This window comes from Apus apus, chromosome 14, assembly GCF_020740795.1.
Source record: "Apus apus isolate bApuApu2 chromosome 14, bApuApu2.pri.cur, whole genome shotgun sequence".
Lineage (NCBI taxonomy): Eukaryota > Metazoa > Chordata > Aves > Apodiformes > Apodidae > Apus > Apus apus.
In genome coordinates, this window is record NC_067295.1 from 10,960,935 (window position 1) to 10,978,436 (window position 17,502).

Below are 17,502 nucleotides of genomic sequence, written 5' to 3' on the forward strand. Positions count from 1 at the left end.
CAGAATCAAAGCCTGAATAATAAGGTACTCGATAATCTAAAAAAATCACCTCTTAAAATCCATTTTAGAGAACTGGCATCCAAAAGCAATAATAATTTCAAGACCTAGACATGTTTGCAGATAAGCTGTTGGTAGAATCCTTGAGCTAAAAACACAGAATTGAACACCATCCAACCAGACTGTTACTCCCCATCAGCTCAACTGCCTTAACTGTGCAGGAACACTTGCCTGAAACCTTTCTTCTAATTTTGCCAGTGGAGAGTTGCAACTCTCACTATTTCTCTTTATTTGGAAGATAAAACGTATCAGCTTAAAAGTCAATGGAATTTTCAGGGAATACACTCACATGAACAGTGAGCATGCATTCCCAGCTGTATGCATCACGTATTCAAAAAGATCACAATACCAGCCAATACATCCTAACATGGCAGGATAAAAATGCAGTTATCAATCTCCAAATGCTCCATCTTTACTTAGACAAGAGTTACAAGATAAAGATGTGGATTTACCTATTGAAGAACTGTAGCAGTCACTGCACTTACATATTATGAGGACCAAGGAGTGGACTAATACAGCACTGCATTTCTGTCAAGTTGATTTTCATCCCAGTCAGAATGAGAAGGGGGCTTGTTCTTTCATTCCATCTCTGACTACTAGTAACACAGGGGAGGTGCTGAACCTGACTCAGTGTCCAAGTCTAAAAAGATCTTGTACAGAAACAGAAGAAAAGTCACAAGAAAAAAGGCTGCAAAAGTTCTGATGCATCAGAAGGATACAGGAACCACAGAACGGTTTAAAACAGAAGGGCACTTCCTGGCCACAAATTCTAAAATTGGTATCCTTAAAGCTGGCCAGAATCACAATTAAGCTAATTTCCCCAGTACACCATGATTTAATATTTGCATCTTATAGTAAATCCTAGTATTGTCTCCTACCTCTGATACCTAGCTTGCTTATTTCACAGTATAATGTGATTTAATTTCTGGAGCAATGCCTGGTCTGAGAAATAGTATTTCACAAGGAATGTATTGAGTGTAATTAATTCCTACAGATGGATAGGCTAATTAACAAGATAACTAATAACCTGGTTGGATTTAATCCATATACTGAACTGGCAACATGCACCAGAGAAAGGTGCAGAGGGTACAAGGATATATTTGGGGAAGAAATCACACAGGACAGGCACTTCTAAAGTGGTTCAGAGACATTTTAAGTGTTGCCCAGCCACACTTAACCCTTGGTCTCATCTATTTTTCACCACCTCTACAGGCTTATTTTCTGTGCTCTCTCTCTCACACTGTCTTTCCTGCATACACAATGCAAAAACACCTTGTGCTCTTTCAGTTTTCGGTTTAAAGATTAACATGCCTGACATTCACATTTGCACACCATTCTTCTTAACAAAAGGAAGTTTCTGCACATTTTGCATTTCACCGTTATTGGATGTCCTTTTGCATGAAATCCAGAAACAGAACATGAAAGGGAAGGAAGATTTCTTAGTAACACCATTTTTATTGCCAAGTTCCATTTACAAAGAAAGGTCTATTGTTCATTCTTGTCCAGGTTTTCAATAGCCATGACACACAAGTAATGCCAGCAAATACAGACACAGCTATAGAAATCTGGATTTCAGAAACACACACCAGTATTTTCTAATTTCACTTCCTTCCCAGACACTTACATTTTTCTTTAAATTAACATAAGATATTGTCACATTCACTCCAAATATCTGACATAACATACATTAAATTATTAATAATTATTGAGTGTAGAAAGACATTTCAGAACTCAATACACTTTGTGTTTGGGCTTTTTTCCGTGTAAATATAAGTGCATGTTCAGGACTGTTGGTTTTTTTTCTTTTTTCCCCCCTCAAACGAAGTAAATTTTAGACATAACTTTATTGAGATATATTTCTTAGGAGAACAATCCTTCGTGTTCACTAAATGCTTCCTGTAGCATTTAAATCCCAGGTACATTCATTCTAGAAAAATACATTTCTTTGCCCTTAACAGCTCAAAATAAAGTAGAAAGTTTGCAGCAAAAATACCAACACAGCTATTCACAAGTGGATATGCCTAAAGTTAACCTTGAAAGTTTAAAATGCTCCCAGCAGGTCCTCTAGAGTTGTAACAGGTAACAGTTGCTGGGCAAAACAAGGTTCCTAGAAATTCTAAAGGTCTATAAATTTGCACACTTGAATCTATACTCAAATCTTTACAAAATTATCTTCATGTTCATTGTAAATATTTCTGCTGTAGTTAGTCCTCAAAAACACCCAAACACAAAACCTCAACACCCAAACACAAAACCTCAGACCCTCATCTCCTACTTAAATATTTATCACACTGCGATTACTATGTCTTAAACTCACTTTAGTAACCAGAAGTAACAGAAAACAAAATCTCATGTATCTTAAGATTATGATCTTGAAAGAATCCTGGGAATCTTTTATACTAGTCTGAACCTTACTTAACTGTTAACGTTTGTAATGAACAAGTATTCCTAGTTGTTACCTGCTTCTTATTCCCTTTTTAGGTTTTTTTTTTAAATAAATCACTCCACATGTTTATTTATGCTAACAAGACAGTCATAACAATGACTCAAGCTTTTCCTTTTAAGAACCAATGAATTCAAGTCAGCAAACAGTAAAACAGATACCGCCACAGTGCACATTTATTAGACAAGCAAAATTTAGTTTTATGCTTTTAATACATTAACAAACATAAAATACATATTTTTAACACCCTGCAAAAGAAAACAAATCTGAGCAATGCACAAATCTAAAAACTTTGGGAGATCAAAATAAGGAAAATTCTGTACAAATGTAATATAAAAATAGGTTTCCATATGAAAGGATGTTCTGTTTGAGACTCAGTCCAGAACTGCATCTCCCATGTCTTTGCTGCTGCTCAAAAAATCCTCAGCAGCAAGAGAAAACCCAAGAGCCTCCACCCCACCACCCCTAAAAACATCCCACCCTAGCAAGCCCTGCTTGGATCACCATCTGCTTTTCAGAAGCCAATAGGAGACAGCAAGAGTAATTATACTTGTTTCTATTTCATGCCGCAAATGTTGGGAAACGCAAGAGTGACAGAGCAGGCAAGGACAGAACCACTCCAAAGCCTTCTCTGACTCACAGGTCAGTGATACCCTAGGGCAGGCCAGTGATGGCTAAACAGTGACATACTAAAAAACTCTTCCAAGAAGAAGGAAAGTGACTGCTAAGAAGATAATTTTCAACAAACATTTAGATGCCTAACATTAGCTTGCCTGAAAATAAGTATAGGAGACTAATCAAGGAGACTAACCATGTTTTAGGTGAAATGCCTAGCTCTCACTGATGCTCCTGTCTGATGTCTCTTCCTAAGTCTTTGATTCAACTTTATGACTAAAACATTTATTTTCCCAGACAACAGCTGCCTGTGAAATGTTCTTTTAAAAGCAACTCCCCATTTAACTTTAGCTGGCTAGTGAAGACAACATCAGAATATATAGCATAGTGGGTTTGGGTTTTTTTGAAAGAGTGCTACATCCAAGTTAATGAAACTATTCATTCTCTAGTTATTTACCTATAACTTGTGCAGCGAAGAGTGACTATTATACTATAGTACTGACAGCACCATGTGATTAAAGTGTTTACTTCTATGAAGTGTGGTTTCATCATCATACACATACAGTTTGACCTGCTTGTCTGATTAGCTTACCTATGTCTTCTATAATAAGAGTTTTAAGTGTAACTTGCTACAAGGACACTGAATTGCAGTGCAATTCTTGAACTCCTAGATAGCTTAAAGTAATTATCCCAGGCCATTTGCAGTAAGTGTGGAAATTACAGTCATTCATGTCTTACTACTTAATTATATATCAAAAAAATCCCCTTATTTTTAAAGACTGCTGATCTTGCTATGAACAAACTCCTTTAACCATCAGTTTTAAAATTCTACACACACAAATACTTTGAATCTGCAGAGGAACATTATTCCCCCATATTCTGTCTCTATTGGGCAAAGGGTTCACATGAATCACTGGACATTGACTTAAACTATGAATACTGATCTAGACTTGAGCCAGAAATTCTGGGTATATAACAAGAGTTTTTAACTGTCACATACCTGTTCTTTAGCAACAATATTGCAAAAGAAGAAATGAATTCTGGACGATATTCCAAATATTTCCTCACCAAGTGACTTCAAGGAAAATTCAAACCGTGCTGTAAAGTTGAGGTGCTTCTTTAACAGGTGTAATTTTACATCTTTGGTTTTTTTTTTTTTAAGATTAGCTTAAATTAAGGAAGAGAAGTCAGAATTTTAGTTTAGCATGAACTAGCAGTGGAGAATACAAATTAGATATAATTCATGACTTCGCACACAAAATATACAGTTTTTAGTATTTATATGTGACTACATTTCTAATGAATTTGGTTTAATCCACACAGCTTGTAAAACAAAGTGCAGGAAGCAAAACCTTTGGTTTCTTTCTATATCAAAGAATTTCTGCAAAACTATTAATTTTTAATCACCTGTGTGGTGAACCAGACATTAGAATTGGGCACTAATGTTTTCTCTCTCCCCTTCTTTACCAGATTACCAAATGTATGCTGCTGTTACTTTTTCCATAAATGAAAAGCTTGTGTCTTGTTCATTGTTGTACACTGAATGACAGAAAAGCAAAGGTGGACTGCAAAAGGCAGTGAGACCTACTACTGAAGGCAACACATAGTTCTAGTAAACAAGTAATATCTTGGTAAGATTTGAAAATGTGAGACATAGACCATAAAGTAGCAATTTAACATTCCATATGCCTTGGCTTCTTCGGTTTCTCTTCTCAAAAGGAAGAGAATAATAGAACAGTTTTAAGTTAACAGAGTATGTCTGAAGACAGGCATAGCCTCTGCAAGCAAACACTGAGCATTCAGCATCACCAACATTTAAGCGTTTGGCTCTGAACACTGTTAGGTTTATTTTAGAGTGATTCTGCCTCCCTCTGCAGTATTTCACTGAAATAGCCAGCCTTGTGAACAGTCAGTTAAACAACTGCTGCTCTCATTCACAACTTAGTTTTTGGATTTGGTTAAAAAGGGTGATGTTACACTGACTCAAATCAACTTCTGTTTACCAAAAAATTATGTTTGTGGCTGATGTGCTCATGCTTTCTTAGTTGAGTTTCCTTTTTACAGTGAAAGGGGGATAAAAAAACAGTTCTTGAGTTTTTCTGATAAGGGAGAGATAGATATGATACCCTTCAAGGAACTGTAGATGTGTAACACCATACTTACAGAGATAAAAGATTGCTGATGACAGATTATTTCAGCATCTCCAGAGCTTTTAGATTCTGAAGTCTCCTAATAGAGCATGAAGCACAGTCAAACTGTATACACATATGCCTTAATACTAGAAACAAACAAGTAAAAAATCAATTGTTCGTGGCATAACCACTCAGAGATTTAAGTTGGTCTATACCACTAGTAGCATTTATATAACACAACATTGGTAGAGCTGGTGCAGTCAGAGCTTTCCTAATGTAATTCTATTTTTCCAGAGAGCTTTTGATAGAACTGCTAAAAGATATCCCACCTTACCACCCCCTGACCAGCAAGGCTCTGCCAGCAGCAGACTACTCTGTAGAGCCAGTCTTTTGTTTTCCTAATAATAGTCTCTATCTCAGTCATTTCCTGTGAAGCTCTCAGTAAACAGCTGGTCATGAGATTTAAAAGCCACTCAAAGTCAATGAAATGAACAAAGTCAGCTTTCCTTCTCTTTGTCCCATTTCTTGTGCAGTATGGCTCAAGGGTGAGATTATGCATAGCCAGTAAAAAGACTCTTTGTGCATGGTCCTAATCTTGCTAGAACTGAATTTGAAATTAGATAAAGATTAAGGTTTTCCTGTCTAAAACTACTCCTATTTAAGAGAACTCAGCCTTCACAGTGGTATTTTCTGTAATCTGGGTCAAGAGTTAGGGTTAACAACTAACATAAAATGCTTTCAAATTAAGCAACACATAATTTCTTATAATGATCTTCAGAATATTACCGGGGCTAGAGTGGAATGCTGCAATATACTAGAGGAAGCCTAGACCACAATCGGTTCAGCTAATAAAAAGTTATGTGGGCCTTATGTCCAATTTGCTGCTGATGTCTAGGCTTGTTTACCTACACAAACATTAGCTGCAACAGTGACTGTAAACTCACCCCAAGCATATGAGCAAAAAAAAAAGAAATAGTAGGGTCTTATTCCAGCAATGCCAAAATCTCATCCCATATCCATAGCAGTGCTGAGAATACCTAACTCCTGGAATTCACTGAGAGTTTCAGCCACTCTGGAATGGTCAGAATACTGGTTAAATTAGTTTTAGACAAAGTAGAAGTCACAGAAATCTAGAAATCAACAAAACTGAAGGCAAAAGCTAATAAGAAAAAAAAAGTGATGATGTTCAATAGCAGACACCTTGCACACATATTTTACAAAGGTTATTACACAAAGAAAAGGATAGAAAAAGTGAGCAAAGTTAGAATTGTGGGTAAATAAACCTCATATAAATTTAACATTTTAAACCACTTCAAGTGTTCTATCTGACAGCCAGGAAGAGGTACAATAAGAGACTGGGGAGTAGGTAAAAACTTCTCAGAATGACCTGCTTGATATGAAGTCAGTGTTAATAGAGACAGACTGAGGAAACAGGTTGCACTTGTGACTGAAATCACAATGCCAAGTAAATAGTAGTAGTCAATCTTTGAGAGCCAGAAAGCAGTCAACGTTACTAGCAGACCAATAATGACAATCTGCTCATTTTACTACTAATTTAAATTAACACACATGGAAATGAATGAAAATTCTTAAATTCTATTCCAGTTAAATTACATATAAAATAATCAAAGAGCATTCCAAACTTTTCCACTACTTTTTCAACTTGGTATCAGGATCTAGGAAGCAAAGTAAGGTAAGCATAAACTCAGAACTTCTTACAGAATGTTGTTTAGCTGTGATACTACCCTAGACAGGAAAAAAACTACACAATACCTTTTGTTTTGAGTTTCAGACTTCCTACATGAAGATGAGAAATTTAAAAACCTTTTTGGAGTAAAACTGCTTCCATCTGCTTCTAGAAGTTGTCCTTTAGTAGAAAGGATATAATTTCACCATTCCTCAGAGGTGTAGCAATTTGACTGTCAGAAGCAAACAAACATGCTATCTCTCTTGTAACATTTCACGTTCCTCTGTAGCTGGTTAAGCAAAGACTGAAGTAGTCTCAAAAATCCCTTATGGTAATTTGAGTAAGCATTTATCATTACATTTCAGGCTTTTAGCTTTTAAGAAATTTTTTTATATATATATCTTACTTTGAATCAAAATAAATATTACACATGAAAAACATAATATTTAAGTCAGGAAACCTATGGAGACAACACTGAAAGTGGCCAAGCCTGCTGGTATCATGCAGACCTCCAAAAGATGAATGAGATCAGGATTAAAAAAAAAACAAACATAACACAACCAAACTGAAAAACACACCTTGTATCAAAAGGAAATGTTACCTCTGCCCTACAATATATATTTTTTTCTGGCCGATGGTATGCCTCCAGTTTCAGGGAAGTAATGATAGAATATCTTGAAGCCAGGTATTCAAAAATGTATTCACTTTGCCACTGTAGACCTTGTATAGCTAACTTGGTTCCTGCAGCTGGAACTCTCTAATAGAAAGGAAGTAGGTGCTCTGAAATACTTTAATGGTCTTGTATAACAGAAATTGGTAGGAAACAACCAGTCCAGATTCAAAAGTTGGTGGTTTGTTGTTGTGGCTTGTTTCTTTTTCAGTTTAAATATGCTGAGCATCTGATGTTAACAAGCTGCCCACATTCTCTTTCATTAGAGGGCCTCTTCTTACAGACTAGATGGCCTCTCAGGCTTCAGCATCTGCACTTCCAAAGAAAGAGCAAAAAGAATTTAGCTGCATTTGTTTCCTGTTCATCACAGTCTGCAGGCTGGCTTTAGTCAGGACATTCTTCCTCTACTTCTTCTACTTTGCAAACTTCAACTTCAGATTGCAAAGAGGACTGAGGAATGCAGCTGAATGTTCGAATGCTGTGTGGGTCGACGGGTGGCACCAGTGTAAGAGACTCTACACTTAATGCATCTGTATTGTCATCTGTTATTAAGGATATTGTGGGCTGCTGTGCAGGAATCAGGCTAGGAGACAGGTTTGCTGTTTCTATGTCACAGTTTTTTACAGCATTCTTGCTCGACTTTGAGACAGTTGAAAGAGTTTCATCAGTCAACATCGTCTGACCAGAAATTATCATCTGACCAGAAATGGTCATCTGAGGCTGCTCTGGAGCTGAAGCATCATCTAATAAAAGAAAACACCGAGAAACAATCAATATTCAACTGAGTGTGTGCATTAAACCTAACAGTATACTATTATTTATTAATATTTAAGAATACTTGGGTGGAAAATGCAGCTCTGTGAAGCACTATCCTTACACATTCACTGTTTAGTAATTAGAAATAAAATATTATGAAGGCTTAACATAAAATACCAGATGGCATCTGTTCAAATTAGGAACCAGAAAATTTAACACATTCAGTATGAGAATACACAGCAATATCAGAAATATCCCTAGAGAGAGGAAATTGAGGGGAAGAAGAAAGCACTTTAGAAATAATAATAAAAAAAGAACCCCCATATCTCATTTTCCCAAGAGGTGGCTGGTTTCTTACAAAAACTTGGAAGTTGTTCTCTCATTTAATTCTCCAGATTCACATTTAAGTGACACCTGAACCAGAGAAAGCAGAACTACAGAAGAACAGGAAGGAGAATAATGTGCTTACTCTAACTGAGAGGTGCTGCAGAACAGGCCTGCTTTTATGCAGGCTTCCTTGCTAAGATTTTTTTTTCTGTGCTCCTAAGCATGCAGTATACAGATAAAATTGGGAATAAGCATTACATACCACAGAAAACTGATATGGTACTACATATTCCCACACAACAAAAAACCCCACATTAACAGCTGTTTGTACTGTCCTTTTCCCCCTTAAAATCCCAGCTAACTCTCAAGCAAACAGCTCATTTGGTTCAGGTGGATAGTGAATGGAGACGATGAGGTGATCCAGCCCTATATTCTTTTCAGACCAGAGTAATATATGTCATTAAAATAACAGGTATCCAGCTTCAAGACAGACCATTTTTACAGCTTGTGCAAGAAATAGCATGTGTTCAAGTGTACAGGCATCTGCAGAGAAGTCTACTAGGCGATGTAGTGAATACAGAAGCTAAGAATTAGGATCTGTTTTTAATACACAGCGACCTGAAAAATATTCCAGTTTCAGAATTATTCGAATTAATTCTGTAAGAGAACAGAAAGCATAAACATAAGGCAAAAAAACCAACAACAAACAAACAAACAAAAACAAAAAGAAAAAGCTGAGAATGGAAAGGATCAGTGAATTATCAGTGGGATAATAGCATGATTTTTTTTTTCTTTACCCTTCTGGTATGATAACCCCAAGCAATGGTGTATTCTCACTTCAGAAAACCACTTAATTTTATTTTTTTTCTGAATTAGTGGCAAAAGCTTCTCACTTTAATAAAACCAAAATTTATAGATTGCAAAAAAGTCTCCTTTAAATAGAAGGGACATTGCTGGCTATTTTTGAAAAATAAGAGCACATTCAAAGTATCTCTGCAGATTCTTCTTTTTAGCTGTCAAGAAGCTTTCCTGAGAATGTAGCCACTGATAATGGAGGAAGTGATGCAAGACTTGCATGGAAAATGAACTGCTGAAAACAATGCAATAAAGCCTCATTTCTCTGAATCACAAAATAAACACAAACATTTAAGTATGCACAAAACAGTTTGTGGTGATCTTACTTCCTGAATTTACAAAACCTTAAAAGAATGTCAAGTGTACTTTGCCATGCTTATTTTAAATCTTAACTATAGAATGAATATTCACCAAAATTCAGGATTCAGAAACCTGAGACATTCTGGTAAATCAAGTATCATCAATCAATGGCATTCTGCTCAGGAATGTTGTATATTTCTATTGCAGTTCTGCTATTTCACTTCTGATTCTACAGTTCAGTTTTTTGAAATAATTTACCCCCCTTTCCCAACAAAATATTAAAATATTATCCCAATACTTTCATTAACTGACACCCATGACAGCTATATGTATTCTTTTGTTATGCTGTGTTGTGCCCAAATCCTTCCACTTAAGATCTAATTTAGCGCTAAAGTGACTCCCTTCTTAACACCACAACGTAAAAGAAAGTATTTGAAAAAAGTTTCCACACAACAACACAAAAAGTATCTGGAGTCAACAAGTCCAACTTTTCTATCCAAAAGTCTGACAAAACCTTCAGAAAAAAGATAAACATATACAAAAAAATGTAAGCAGAGGATACTCTGTTCAGTATTTTAGTTGCACTATTTATAGAGAATACAAAATTAGAACTCTTCTGTGCTTCCCTTCTGCTTTTATCCACTATTCATAGAGATAAGTCTCTCCTCTACTTTCAGCATTTCATCAGTCACTGTCAGAGCTTCCCTTCTGTTACTCTGTCCGGTATTAAAAGGTAGAAGAGACAGATTTTTGCAGCCAGCATGGCATTACTGCCAAAATAACCAGGTAGTTGCTAACTGCTACTGGTCCCTGCAGGGGCAGAAAGCAAATACCAGTACACAAAGGGGCAGGGGAGGGAGAATTATTAACATTGTCTAGAGAAAGGTCAAAAGCTCTCGTTACTATTTTGCAATATATTACCTCTTACGGACTAATATTTAGCTAAAAACATTACTCTCCATGGCTGTGAAAGCAGTACTTAAAATCTTTGTGACCAAGCTCTCAAATTCACAGGCTACTTGAGGTGTATACTTAGCTTGAAACTGCAACTATAAGCTTGTGCTAGGTAAGTTTTTAAGCACAATCATCTCCCATATCTTTTGGATAGAGGACTATAGATGAAGGAAACTAAATAGAAAATAAAATACAGAGATCCAGCATCCTGGAATGAAAACTTGGTATGTAAGAGGCATTACAATGAAAAATTAGACCAACTTCTTGAAGTGAAATGTTTCCAAATTTAACGCCTCGCAGTTAATTGAATACATGGCCTCAGGTACAATAATTACTAGTAAGAGTATCTTTGAGGCTCACCATTCCAAAGCTTTTTGAAGTCATATTAAATTCAGAGAAGGATCCAAGTAGGTAAATATCTATATATTTATGTATGATCTGAATTCTTAAAGTTTCTGAAACAGTAATAAACATTTGGCAAAAAGATGCACCCTAGCTGAAAAATATCTCAAGAAGGGACTATTACAAGAATTTCCATCTCTAAAATCCAGATAGGTACCAAGCTATTGATTCAAAAGCCTTTTGAAGTACTCAGTATTTTTAGAGATTAAGTTCTCTACCCAGTATCTGGAACTTCTGTCTATATTGCAGATAAAAATACTAACTGGCTTTTAAAAATCCAAAAACTCCTAACATTTGATTCCAGTTTGACTTTTGGATAGAAAGAGCAAAAAAATTTGTAAATTAAACTGAATAAAATCACCACTCACTAAGATATGCTCTTCTCTTAAATGTAAAAAAGTTATCCTCTAATATGGGAAACAGCATTTCTTTATATGTCTCCCCAGCCCCCATGGATTTAAGCAAGTGTTCTGGCAAAAAAAAATAAACCAGATCTGCAAAAAAACCCAAAAAAAGGGAAAGTGAAGTCAGTTTCTTAAAACAGTTGTGATGTTAACACAGAACAGGAAAAGGAAAAACTGAGTATCATCTACAGAGAAGTGTACTAAGCTGTACAGCCACATACTATGAAAGAAAAACAAAAATATAAATAACAGCACATGAAGTGAAAAGATGCAAAATGAATCTATAAAGATGGTAAAGATTGTTAATATATTAACAGAGTAAAATATCTTCATGCCATGATAGTAAAAAGAAAGATACAAGTTAAACCAGGTTATATAGAAAAGAAGGTACTCTGAAGCATATTGTCATCTTTTTAAAATCTGCTTCCCCTCCTCACCTCTTTAGACAATTAAACAATCCATAAAGCCATCTGCCTGAGCTTGTGATCATAAAAAGATTCAGCTTGTGCCATCACAGTCTAAGGACAGTCTTATGCTGAATGCTTATCCATTTTACTTGAGTTATAAACAGATTTCTTGCTGCCAGTCAAGTACCTGCATTACTATCCAATTGGGAGCCTGGGCTCACTAAATTCCACTACAGCCGTGGCTGCCCCTGTGCAAATGAAGACATAGCTGTGTTGAAGCTGGAAGCTTGATAGCCAAGAAACAGGGGAGAAACTGCAGATACGGCTTTCAGAAACAGCTAATTATCCCTTTACAGTTCTCCCAAAAAAACAGTAGAAACAAATATTTATGATGCTTTCTTCAGTTTCCTACCTCACTGTCATTGCTGTCAGCATGGAAACCAAATATGTTCTATCAACTGTTATGGGCTTTTGAAAGCTTATGGAGGAACCTGCCTGAATTGATATTGCGTGAGTTTCTGTTGCAGCTGCTGCTTGAAGACCTAAACCCAGTGTCCACCGTGACTGTCAGCCTCCGACAGACTAAACACCCGCCGACGTCCTTTCCTGCCAGACCTTACTAGAGGAAAACACAGCGATATATCATACAAAGGCTTTAACGATGGAACAAGGAAGGGAAACTGGAATGAAGACAAAGGATAAATGTTAGAGCAGCAACAAGAATAAGCGACAAGGACACATCCGTAACTGCTGTTATCTTGAATACAATTTGACACCAAACCAAGAGTCTTACATGTCTGAGAAATAATACTTCCGAAACTGGAAGTATTCATTCTTTAGGAATAAGCAAGTTTAGCTGAATCTAATTTTTGCTTACCTATCTGAAAACGTTCATAACATAGTTTGGGCTTGTCTGGCCATGCCAACAGCATTTATACTGAGCAGGGGCTGGCAGGCATTTAGTTGCATTACAACCTACTCAGATGCTTGAGAAATCTTGAGAGAAGCTATTTCTCACAAATTCTGGTGGCAGAATTATTCTGATTTCCACTGGCCGTAAATTATAGGAAGTGCATTACTGTGCAGGTGACAATACTTTAGTTCATTCAGCCCTGTTAGTCTATGATATGAAACTGAAGTACAAGATTTGGTTTATAATAGAGCCAAGCTGAGTGTTTTATAAGATAGCAGCAGTTCAGATGATGATGCTTGGTGCACAGGAAGTTTCTAGAAAAGAAACTTTCTAGAAACAAAAACCCTTCCTCACCTAGTTAGGAAATTACCAGCACCATAGAACTGATCAAATTACATTTACATTACTGATTACAGAGAGAAGAGGCAGAGATGGTTTCAGTAAGATTGCAGGCACTGCTCTTGCAGCCTCTCCATGCTTGATTAATTATCATTTCCTTGGAATAAATATTATTTTACAGACTGAAATCCAATTCTCTGCAACACAGGACAACCCTCTGTACTTATTTTAGACCTTTTACCATCAATATCTGCCAGATGTGTGAAATACAGCATAAGTGGCATAGAAAATCAATGCCTCCTGAAGTCCTCAATATCCATTGCTCCAATGTAAACATTTTCTTAAGTACTGAAGCCAATTGCATTTTAAAGCTTAAGACAACTTAAAAAGTGATAAAATACAGCATAGATGTCATTACACATATGAAATTCTGGAAGACTGTTAACTTACGGTAAGAGAGCTTATCTTAATCCTTGGCATATATAATAATAAGTACTTTAAAGAAGTGTCTGGTTCCTGCAAGTGTAGCCAAGAAGGGATTGTTTTCTAAGCTCAGAGGCTTGATGATTAAAACCTGCCCAGCAAGACAACATTTTTACACCAACATTTTCCAACAGACATGTTAATTTAAAAAATACAAAGGAAAAAAAACCCAACCTGATAGCAGCATTTGCAGAACTTGATACTGCTTCTTCTGTCTTGCTAGGGATTCTGCTTTTTCTAAGGGATGACTTTTACTCTTTTAATTTTAAGGAACCAGGATGTTGTAAAGGGCTAAGCTTAATTCCTAAATACTGTAAATGGGGGAGCTGCTTTAAAGCTGCTTTGCTTTCAAGTATCTGTGCTGTGAAGTATAGTGACGATTATTAGTTAGGATAGCTGAAACTCAGGAATCATAAGAGTTCATTTTGCTCATGACAAAGCAGTTGATGCAACTATTGTTCTCTTACCATGACCGAAACATGCACAGCAGTCACATGATTCTATGTAAGTTCAGTTAACCTCACTTCTCACATTAAAATACTGTATGATTACTTGATGCAAGTAGGAGTGAGAGCAAGCGAAGTATTTTTACAAAACACCAAATTATCTTTTTTTTCCTGGGACACATTTCTGAAAGCTTTTACTGTTTAACCTTTAATATATACTCTGTCTTGTAATATTGTTTTCTCTCAACCAAGAATTACGCAATATGTCATTATTTTGTTCTCATCTATCACTGTTTTATGTAAAAGTCATCATGTATGTTCCAAATCCTGTTTCCTGAACCAGCTCTGAAGCTTAGAGGTACCATCTCAAATATATCAAACTCTGAACAGTTTAAATCTGTGAACAGGCAGTAGTTCAGGATGCTGTAGTCACAAGTTTACAGTAGAAACCGCTGTCACAGGTTAAGATGTTGCACTTAAGGAAGGTAATTGTAGTTTCCTTGAAGTCCATATACACATCTCCCCTTTATCTTGTTTGGCCTTCTTGACTGAAGTTCCTGAACAACAACCTAAGCAGCTGCCAGAACAAACAGGGGAGCAGGGAAGGAAGGAGGGATGTAGATGTGCTTGTGTGAGCATATTCAAAATGGAACGGGAAATGAAAAGGGAGGTTCAAATGTGAGAGATGGTGGCAGCATCCAAGTGCTACCTTGAAGCATAAACCAGATTTTGGTAGCTGCTTGCTGTTCAACACCTACTTGTTACTTCCTCATCGAAGCAACCATTTCACATCAAGCAAACCTCCTCTTCTGCTTCACAGCAGAGTAAAGCAGTTTAGATTCAATTGTCCTCCACAGGTTAAGGGAAAACCACATTGCTTTACATTGGTGTGGCTGAATACCAACAATTGCTTCTGTAACTCAGCTGAGTGGTCAGTAAGACCTGATATAACACAGACAGTGCTCAAGACACTATCACTTATTTCAGCAGGGTACTTCTGTTCATGCAGAAGCCCACAGAGCAGCTACATTCACATACCGAACAGATAATATTTTTATGGTCATGCTCCTGGCAACAGTTTCCACTACAGATCATAATTACATATAAATACTATGAACAGAGAATATTAATGAGACCATTCATTACAAACTTGCAGTGAATTGGTCAAATCAGTTAATGCAGAAACATTGCTCCCAGAAAGACACTTCAGCATTCATCCTACACTGTAGATTAGCAAAAAGTGTCAAAAAAGATCCCTGGGCTGGAGAAATCCCTCTCAGGTCCTCACCCAGCTGCAGGGATTTCAGGATCTTCTCTGGACTATACTAAGGACCTTAAGACACTGTCAGCTACTCAGCTACAATATTTAAAACATACTTGTTCATTACTGGTTGCAACTGCACTAGCAGTTTGGTTCAGACCAACACAGCAGCTTTGAAAATTATGCACACTCACTGCTTGAGTCTGATTTTCTCTGCATTAACAAGATTCTTCACAAGTAATACAAACTGTAAGATATGTTGCAACTATGCACCAAATACAATTAAAATTTAGCTAGCAACATATGTCTGAACCAATAAAGGTCAGAGCAAGTATGATACACAGCAAAATCCCTAAACCACATGCAGATTAGATACTGAGGCATGCACCTCGGTATCAACTGTTCTTTGTCCTATGGCACTAAGTTACCTGCTCACGCACATAGAGCCACAGTCTTCCTCTTTGTTACTGCTCTCTGAGTAGTTACCAGAACAAAACCCAGGAGCTGAGCTCAAAAGTCATCCCTGCAGCCAGTTAATGCAAGCTGTTGACTTGGGACTGAAGTAGCTAACACGATTCTCATGCTCATTTCCACTGACTCTGCTGAGGGTTACTATGTGGCTAGTGGTAGGACACAGCATTGCAGCCTCACAACTAGTTTAGTTTATATGAGGCTTCCAAATAGAGGCAAAATGGTTACGTCTTAAAAGTAGGAACCAGAACAACCATTTCAAGGGGTGGTCAACATTGGAAGTGAATGGTAAAATGAGGAGGCTGTTTGAAAAGGTCTTGAGAATCAAGTTACCTCTATTGTTTTATAACCAAAAGGAGGTAGAGGTCAGTTCTAGCTCGAAAACATTTCAGTATGCACCCTTCAGGATCTACTTCTTGTTTAGTCTCCAGCTTGAGGCTTTACCTCACACATAATCTGCACTCAGAACAAACACCATTACAAGATTCTCTACAAATTGTACACAAAAAAAGGAGGAATGAAGGCGTTCTAATGCAACAGGAAATTGCAGTATAAACATATCCACTAAATACACTGACCAACACAAATGCATGGTAGCTGCATCTGTGAAACTTACACTGTCAGTTTTTATGGCAGTTTCTTCTGCACTTAGAGGTGGTGGTGTTCAGCCAGAGTAGCGTTATTGCAAAACTTTAAAATATTAGTATCCTAAATAAGTAATTTTAAATATTTCATATTTGGCCCATTGTTTAAAATGAACATGAGTATCAGATAAACACACAAAAGCAAACATCACCCAGTTCAAAAAAGATGCTTAGGGGGAGATCAACTTACGCACTATGGTGAAAGGCTACCAGTTCACATGACAAATTTATGGAAAGCAATACTTCAGATAAAAAAAAAAAAAATCCAAACCCAACATCATTTTAAATAGTAGGTGCTAGAAGACAAGTTAAACAAGCAGGACATCAGTTCACCAGTACTTAAAATCGCTGCTAAAAGATGTCAAGTTCCAGAAAGCTGAAGAAATAATTAAAATTTTCACCACAATTTACTTTAACTCGTTTAGTTGAAGGATCAAGTGATCTAAAAACGTACAGCCCTACTGTTTTGAATCCAGTAACATAGTAACTTTATTTTATTATAAACTACTCTACATCCCTTAGAGCCTAGGCTGAAAATCGTGGTTTAATACCTGATGGGCTCTGTGCAGCAGGAGTGGATGTTGAGCTTGCAGTCACTGAATCACAGCGCCCTGTACTCCCACTGCCACTGGATGGTGATGGTGATGAAAGTGGTGATGGATTGTGCTGATTTATACATTGGGCTACAGCAAAGCCTGCAAAACAGGACAATAAAATTTATGAGTTAACAATTAGCTTGAAAGAACTAACCTACATGAACCAGGCTAATTCCACAGTGACCCAGAGGATGCAGCCTCTGCCACCTTCATCTCAGAAGTCTGAAAACCCAAATGCATTGCACTGAAAATGTGCTACAATTGCTGGTCAGTGAATGAGAAAGTAGAGGCTAAAGGAGTAAAAACATTTTAAAACTTAGAGCTTTCAAAGTCAAAATGT

At 36.8% G+C, this 17,502-nt stretch overlaps 1 protein-coding gene across 3 annotated transcripts in view; it reads right to left on the reverse strand.

Annotated features, from left to right (window-relative positions):
• Positions 1-1,492: 1,492 nt before the first annotated feature.
• CLEC16A (C-type lectin domain containing 16A) overlaps positions 1,493-17,502 on the reverse strand; it is a 64,327-nt gene continuing 48,317 nt past the window's right edge. The window contains exons 22-24 of one of the 3 annotated variants that reach the window (XM_051632195.1): positions 17,118-17,261; positions 12,505-12,624; positions 1,493-8,347 (exon numbers count right to left, since the gene is read on the reverse strand). In XM_051632195.1, coding sequence (XP_051488155.1) covers positions 7,989-8,347; positions 12,505-12,624; positions 17,118-17,261 — 623 coding nt within the window. In that variant the 3' untranslated portion in view covers positions 1,493-7,988. Of the gene's footprint in view, positions 8,348-12,504; positions 12,629-17,117; positions 17,262-17,502 lie in introns of all 3 variants that reach the window. The other 2 variants (XM_051632193.1, XM_051632192.1) reach the window with 2 other exon arrangements.